The following is an 8,028-nucleotide window of genomic DNA, read 5'->3' on the forward strand; positions in this document are numbered from 1 at the left end:
TATTTGAGGGTTTTCTTCTGATCTCGTTCTAGGTAATGTTATTTCAAAGACAGTTTGATAACTATGGAATCTGAAGGTTGCATTCCCCAGAAACTTTTATCTTTTTTTTCAAGCTACATTGATTTATTAACTTTTTGATATCCACCTACGGCATAAACCAATAGTCACTCTATGCTACAAAAGATGTGGATATAGATGTCTGTTTAACATTCAGAACCAAATTTTTGCAGTGATAAGCCCAAGTGTATTTATAAAGTATCAGTGAATCAAGAAGTTGTTAGGTCATTCATTAAAAAGGTATTTTTAAACATAAAACTTACCCGCTGGTTATATAAGAATGGCTAGCGTTCCTGACGCCTCGATAGAACTAATTCAAAACCCGCGGCTAACGCGGGTATGTCAGGGGGGTACACTAGTGCCCTGGTGGACTACAGATAGAACTAACCCCACTTCATCAGATTTTTCCTGCCGGTCGTGCTGGTCGGAACGTTGAAAATTCACTCGCTTATTTACATTCAATTGAACGGTTTATTTGGTGATATACTCTTGTCTTTTTGTTTTGGCTTTTGCTTTGGAGTTTTTACTTTTCAAATATTCTTGAAATCTTTATTATTGTGAGGTTATTTAGTTATTTTGACCTTTTGTTATTGTTTAATTTTCTCTGTCACTTTTCAATATGGCCGACCCCTCCCCTTTATATAGGAAGTGTAGTAAAGGTTGTCAGACTCGACATCGTAAAGGTTCTGTGGATCCGCACATGATTTGTGTTAAATGTAGAGGAAAATTGTTTGCTTATGGGGATTGGTGTGAAGAATGTTCTTCGTTAGCGGAAAGTCAGTGGGTAGCTTACGAGCTTTATACTCAGAAATTAGAGAAAGATAGAATTAGGAAAGAAAGGATTAGACGTAGTTCTTCCCGTTCTGTGAATTTATCTAGGTCGGATGTAATTAATCCTTTTACCTCCCCCGTAGTGGTAGATCAAGAGCCGAAAGAGCCTACGACGAGGGATATGTTATCCGCAATTCAAGCTCTCGGTGTGAGGGTTGAATCTTTAGCAGCGGACAAAAAACAGATGATGTCAGAAATTAATTTTCTTAAAAGTGGTCGGACTAGTGATCGTTCAAGTGTTAAAAGTCCGACAAATGTGTTTAGTGTAGTGGAGGACGCGCCTGCGCAATCCTGTCGTTCGCCTAGCCTAAGACCGCTGTCAAGCTCCCGGAAGGGGAGAAGTTATGTCGAAGGGCGAAAGGGAATCAGAGGCTTCATCAGTCGCGTAGACATTCCCTCAAGTGAGGTTAGTGCTTTGTCTCCCTCTTCGGATGAGGAGTCACGTGATGATAGGTGGCGTAAGGAATCTAGACCGATTAAGAGGAAAGTTCAGTCAGTGGAACAGCCGCACGTTTCCTCCCCGCAACAGCCGGATTGTAGTCATTGGGAAACACCTGAACGTTTTCGGTCCCTTGACGAGTGTTCGTCTGCGAAGCGCTCGAAGGTGGTTTCTGAGGGGGATAGAGTAATGGATTCGGATGCGGAGTTAATTTCTGGATCGTGTGTAACGATTCATGCTCCTCCTCTTCCTTCGGACTGGGATTCGTCTCCCGAAAGGAATAAAGATGTGGAGAGCGATGAAGAAGACGAATTCGCTATAGAAAAGGCTGTACAATTATCTGCTCAGAACGATCCAAAGTGGAATATGTTGTTAAACATGAAACAACAACTCTCGTCGATGATGCAGTCTTATCGACCGGTCGTTGGCAGTGAGGCGGGGCTTCAGTCTTCGGTGGTAGACCCGTTGTCACACAGGCGGCCTGTTGTCTCTGGGACTGATGTGATATCGCACAGGCAGTTTCCCAAGTCCACTGTTCAGCGGAAGGTTGGAGTAGATATGTTTCGGCAGAGAGCTGTTTCTCAACAAATATCAAAGGAGTATTCAGCCGATATTCAAGTCAAGCGTGTTAACGTTCGCCAAGTGGCGGAGCGAGCCGCGAAGCGGCAGGATGGAAGCAGGCGCGACGCGCAAGCGGAGCCGAAGCGCCAGTGCGGCGAGCCTCAGGAGTTAATTGATGATGGCCAACAGCGCCAGGCAGGCTCTAAGCGACAGCGCGACGACCTACAACAATCGAGCCATAAATGGACAGAGCGCCAGCGCGTGAGCGTGGTGCGCCAGGACTCCTCGGAGCGGCAGCGCATTTATCGCGTGAATGTGGCACGGCAGGAGGCGGCAGAGCGGCGCCAGCCAGACTCGCGCATTATAAAATGAATAGTGACAGTAAACGCAAGTCGAGTGACTGTCAGTTGGAAACTAATATGGAACAACGCAAGCGCCCATGTCGACACTGTTGAGCCCGCTCAGGAGGTTCAACGTTTAGGACAAAACGTAGCCGCAACCTCTGTATTAGAAGATCAGGATGAGGCTCTCTCTCATGAGGAACAGTTGGAGGATATCTCGGAAGATGAGGAGGAGAAACCACCTCAACATTCGGTGGATTTCAAAAAGTTAATGTTAGTCTTCTCCGAGTTATTTCCAGACAATTTTGCACCGGTTACTCCTCGATCTCCCCCTTCTGAGTTTATCTTGGGTAGGACAGTGAAGACTTCTTTTTATACTAGAATGGTGCTTTCCCGCTCTTCTAAGAGCATTAAAATTAATGGGAACATGGATGGAAACAAGAAAAGCTATGGGCGAGACATGCTTCGCTTTTCCACCCGCTAAGTTAGCCTCTAAATCGAACGTTTGGTATGAGACAGAAGAGGTCTTAGGTTTGGGAGCTCCGGCGTCTGTGCCGGGGGACTTCTCAAACCTGGTGGATGCTCCTCGTCGCATGGCCATGAGGAGGACTAAAGTTTTGTGGTCTATGTCAGAATTTGATCACCTCTTGAAAGGATTGTTTAGAGCATTTGAGGTATTTAATTTACTGGACTGGTCACTGGGAGCCTTAAGCAGAAGAGTGACCGAGATGAAGGACACAGACACAAGTAGTCTTATCCAGCTTATGTCATGTATGGACAGAGCAGTCATGGATGGTTCTAATGAGCTTGCTGCTTTGTTTACTGCAGGAGTTATAAAGAAAAGAGCTACTTTATGTTCTCTCCTCTCTGCGGGTGTCACTCCATGTCAGAGATCGGAGTTGCTTTTTGCGCCCATGTCTTCGGCTCTATTTCCGCAGGATTTAGTTAAGGAAGTGGCTGCAAACTTGACTCAGAAGGCTACTCAGGATTTGGTTACTAAAACAGCCAGTAAGGTTTTTGCCTACGTCCTTCTCTTCTCGCAGAACTAAAGAAGGGACATCGTATTCTCATTCTGCTCAGCCCTTTTGAGGTAAAAGTACAGGGAGAAGTACTTTCAAGCCAGAGGCTAGGAAGCAAAGGAAAAGAGGAGCCAAGTCCAGCCGGGGCAGGGTCTGATGGCTCTCCCCTTCAAACAGTAGGAGCCAGGCTGAACAACTTCTAGCAGGCCTGGGAAAAGAAGGGAGCGGATCCTTGGTTGGTACGTCTTGTAAAGGAAGGATACAAAATTCCGTTTGTATTAAAGCCTCCTTTAGTCGCAGATCCGGTGGATCTTTGCCCAAATACAGGAGAGGACGAAAGAGGCAAGCCATTCATCTACAAGTGTCGCTTCTACTCGAGAAGAGGGCGATAGAAAGGGTGCAGGATTTGGAGTCTCTAGGGTTTTACAACCGCTTGTTCCTAGTTCCCAAGAGTTCAGGGGAATGGAGACCGGTTCTGGATGTGAGCACCCTCAACCGCTACGTCTAGAACTCGAAATTTACTTGTGAGACTCAGAAGACTGTGCTGGCAGCAGTGAGAAAAGGGGACTAGATGGTATCATTGGACCTCCAGGACGCTTATTTTCATGTTCCAATTCATCCAAGCTGCAGACATTATCTGAGGTTCGTATACAAGGAAAAGGTCTTCCAGTTTCGAACTTTATGTTTTGGCCTCTGCACAGCTCCTCTGATTTTTACAAAACTAATGATGAATGTGGTGAGCATGCTGCACTCGAGGGGCATCAGAGCCTCCCTGTACTTGGACGATTGGTTGATAAGAGCTCCCTCGGTCGAGCGCTGTTTGAAGGACCTTCAGTTGACCCTGGATTTGACAAAAGAATTGGGACTTCTAGTGAGTTCAAAGAAGTCACAGATGACTCCAACCCAGAAGATCCTTTATTTGGGGATGGAGATTCGTAGTCAGGATTTTCAGGCTTTTCCGTCGCCTGCAAGAGTTCAGTCAGCCCTTCTAAGGAGGCTTTTATGGAGAAAAAGAGTCACTACGGTAAGGGAGTGGATGAGTCTTCTAGGAACCCTCTCATCCCTAGAGAAGTTTGTATCTCTGGGAAGATTGCATCTGCGCCCTCTTCAATTCCACCTCAATGCTCATTGGAAAAGGGGAGACAGTCTCGACAAGGAGAGCATTCCCGTTACGAATACGATCAAATCACATCTTCAGTGGTGGAACAATGCTCACAAACTCAACGAGGGCCTCTCGTTGGAGCAGAGGAACCAAGACCTTGTGTTGTTCTCAGACGCCTCAAATTCGGGGTGGGGAGCAACATTGGGAAGAAGAGAGATCTCAGGGTGTTGGACAAAAGATCAGAAGGCTCTTCATATCAATCAGAAGGAGCTATTAGCGGTACACTTAGCCCTAAAAAGATTCGAGGGGCTGGTCCTGGACAAGGTGGTACAGGTTAATTCAGACAGCACCACGGCCCTAGCATACATAGCAAAGCAGGGGGGCACCCACTCGAAGCTGCTGTACGAATTAGCGAAATCTCTACCCCTTTGGGCAAAGGAAAGGAGGATTCTTTTATTGACTCGAGTCATTCAAGGAGCCAAGGATGTGAGGGCGGACAGGCTCAGCAGGAGAGGCCAAGTTCTGTCCACGGAATGGATGCTGCATCTGGAGGTTTGCAAGAAGCTGTGGCGATTATGGGGTCGCCCCCTCATAGATCTCTTTGCAACCTCAAAAACAAAAAGGTTGGGAATGTATTGCTCTCCGGTACCGGATCCCAAGGCAGCCCATATAGACGCGTTTCTGCTGGATTGGACACACATGGTTGTTTACGCGTTTCCACCCTTCAAGATCCTATACAAGGTAGTGCAAAAGTTTGTGTCCCACAACGGGACCAGGATGACTCTAATCGCTCCTTTTTGGACATCAAGGGTCTGGTTCCCGGAGATCTGGAGTGGTTAGTGGACATGCCGAGAAGCCTCCCGTTAAGAGCAGATCTTCTCAGACAGCCCCATTTGGCAAGAAATCACCAAAACCTCGGAGCTCTACGTCTGACTGCCTTCAGACTATCGAAAGACTCATAAGATTTAGAGGCTTTTCGGAGGAGGCAGCCAAGGCGATTGCAAGAGCAAGGAGAACCTCTACCATTAGAGTATATCAGTCCAAGTGGGAGGTTTTCAGAGAATGGTGTAGAGCTAACTCGGTTTCTTCATCCAATACCTCTATAGCACAGATTGCCAACTTCCTTTTAGATCTGAGGAATAAGCGTAACTTTTCGGTCCCAACGATTAAAGGATACAGAAGTATGCTGGCAACAGTTTTCAGACATAGAAATCTGGATCTCTCCAACAATAAAGATTTACAAGATCTACTTAGGTCTTTTGAAACATCTAAGAGATGTCATCAAGTATCACCAGCTTGGAACTTGGATGTGGTACTTAGATTTCTTAAGAGTGGCAGGTTCGAGCTTCTGCACTCGGCTACTTTTAAAGATATGACTCTGAAGGCCCTGTTCTTGGTGAGCTTGGCAACGACTAAGAGAGTAAGTGATCTCCATGCTTTCAGCAAGAACATTGGATTTAGAAACGGAAAAGCAATATGTTCTTTGCAGCAGAGTTTTCTGGCTAAGAATGAACTTCCTTCTCGGCCATGGCCAAAATCTTTTGAAATTTCTAATCTTTATGACTTAGTGGGCGATGAGTTAGAGAAAGTGCTCTGTCCTGTTAGAGCTTTAAGGATATATTTAGAAAGAACGAAGAGCTTGAGAGGCAACTCGGAGGCGCTCTGGTGTGCTGTCAAGAAGCCCTCGCAGCCTATGTCGAAAAATGCGCTTTCCTTTTTTATAAGGCTTTTAATTAGAGAAACTTATTCACAGTGTAATGAGGCAGATCTTAGACTGCTCAAGGTGAAGGCTCACGAAGTAAGAGCAGTGGCTACTTCAGTGGCTTTTAAACAGAATCGTTCTCTGCAAAGCATAATGGATGCAACTTTTTGGAGAAGTAAATCTGTATTCGCATCTCATTATTTAAAACATGTGCAGACTCTTTATGAGGACTGTTATACTTTCGGTCCATTCGTTGCTGCGAATGCAGTAGTAGGTGAAGGATCTACCACTACGTTCCCCTAATCCCTAGTACCCTTTTTCTTTCTCTTGGAACTTTGTTGTCTTTAAGGTTGTATGTGTAGACTGGTCGACAGTCTTCCGCAATCTATTGATTTGGTCAGGTGGTCATGTTGTTCCTTGAGAGCGCCCGGAACAAGGTTATTAGTTGAGGTCCTGTCATGTTAGAGGTTATGGCACCGTTTGACAGCTCCTAAAGATCTTCAGCCCCCTGGGTGGACCGTTGGATCTTTTTAAGGATAACAGACAGAATAAGGCAGAGAACCATTGCAGTCTGTTTCCTTATCAGGTATGAACCGCTTATTTTAGTTATATGTAACTATTAAGTGAATTTTCGATCAAATTGCTGTCTCAGACCCGCCACCAAGGGTGTCAATCAGCCATTCTTATATAACCAGCGGGTAAGTTTAATGTTTAAAAATGATATTTTCATAATAAAATAAATTTTTGAACATACTTACCCGCTGGTTATATAAGTTATAATCCCACCCTCCTCCCCTCTAGAGACCTAGAGGCAAGAAAAATCTGATGAAGGGGGGGTAGTTCTACCTGTAGTCCACCGGGGCACTAGTGTACACCTGACATACCTGTGTTAGCCGCGAGTTTTGAATTAGTTCTACCGAGGCGTCAGGAACGCTAGCCATTCTTATATAACCAGCGGGTAAGTATGTTCAAAAATTCATTTTATTATGAAAATATCATATTTCTGCAGAGTGGGATTTATGGATTCTATATGCATCTCAACCTACTAATAATGCACTACTGTATACTCTTGTAAATGAGTAGATGCCTTTAAAATGCATTTGAGTATGACGAAATAAATTATTAGTTTTCTTTGTAGCGTGATGAGTCAAGGAGTATCTTGACTCTTCTATCATATGTATTCAAATCGTACCGCATAAGGTAACGCTTCCTCATATATTTCTTTTTTCCGATTCAAGGCTTGCAATAGTAATTGCATAGCAAAAGCCTTAAGAATTTTAAAGGTCAAGAGGTCATTACAGCTAATGAATTTATATAATTCGATAGATATAAGGTCTTTTTCTATCTTTATTTATATATTACTTGTTCGTCCTCTTCATTGGTTTCCCACTCACTGTTTTGCGAAATTGGAAGAGAGTCCCTTCTTTCTGGCCTTCTCTTTACACCTGCCAAACTACCAATTTCCATATTTATTAAATTAATATCATTAATTTTTCAATTTGAAGAGTCTGGTCTATCGATTTCTTTCGGGAATAGATCCCATTGCTTGTCTTGTTTCCTTTTGTATTTTCATGAATACATGCATTTCATACTCAGAAAACAAATGCATATATTTCAAAGGAAATACCTATGCTGTGATGCAAATTACTCTACTAATGACAAAATCTAATTTTTGATGGCATGGGAATATTCTTATCAACGCTTTTGTAATCTTTTATCCATGAAGTGCCAATGGCATAGCTGTTTTATAAAAATAACAATTCTATACAAAACCTTAGTGTATTTTGTGATGTTGTTTTTATTGTATTCTTGCAATGTTGTTTTCATTTCATACCTGTCATAAGCAGTTTTCTTCGGAGTTTAGACCGTAAGTAATAACCACAGACTTTCCAGGGAGAAATGGGTTCGCATCCCGCTCTTAAAATGAGATTAAATTAATTTATTTCTCGTCTCATATAATGCTCTCAGATGGAAGC

The 8,028-nt window shown here is 43.8% G+C and overlaps 1 protein-coding gene across 1 annotated transcript; it reads left to right on the forward strand.

Annotated features, from left to right (window-relative positions):
- The first annotated feature begins 676 nt into the window (after positions 1-676).
- LOC137645199 (titin homolog) lies at positions 677-2,260 on the forward strand. The gene has a single exon (XM_068378022.1). It carries the CDS (start codon positions 677-679, stop codon positions 2,258-2,260), a length of 1,584 nt encoding a protein of 527 aa, XP_068234123.1.
- Positions 2,261-8,028: the final 5,768 nt, after the last annotated feature.

The sequence above is a fragment of the Palaemon carinicauda genome, chromosome 8 (genome assembly GCF_036898095.1).
Source record: "Palaemon carinicauda isolate YSFRI2023 chromosome 8, ASM3689809v2, whole genome shotgun sequence".
Taxonomy (NCBI): Eukaryota; Metazoa; Arthropoda; class Malacostraca; order Decapoda; family Palaemonidae; genus Palaemon; species Palaemon carinicauda.

Excerpts from the sequence above, each read along its gene's own strand:
- LOC137645199 (XM_068378022.1), top strand. The coding sequence starts at position 677 with ATGGCCGACCCCTCCCCTTTATATAGGAAGTGTAGTAAAGGTTGTCAG.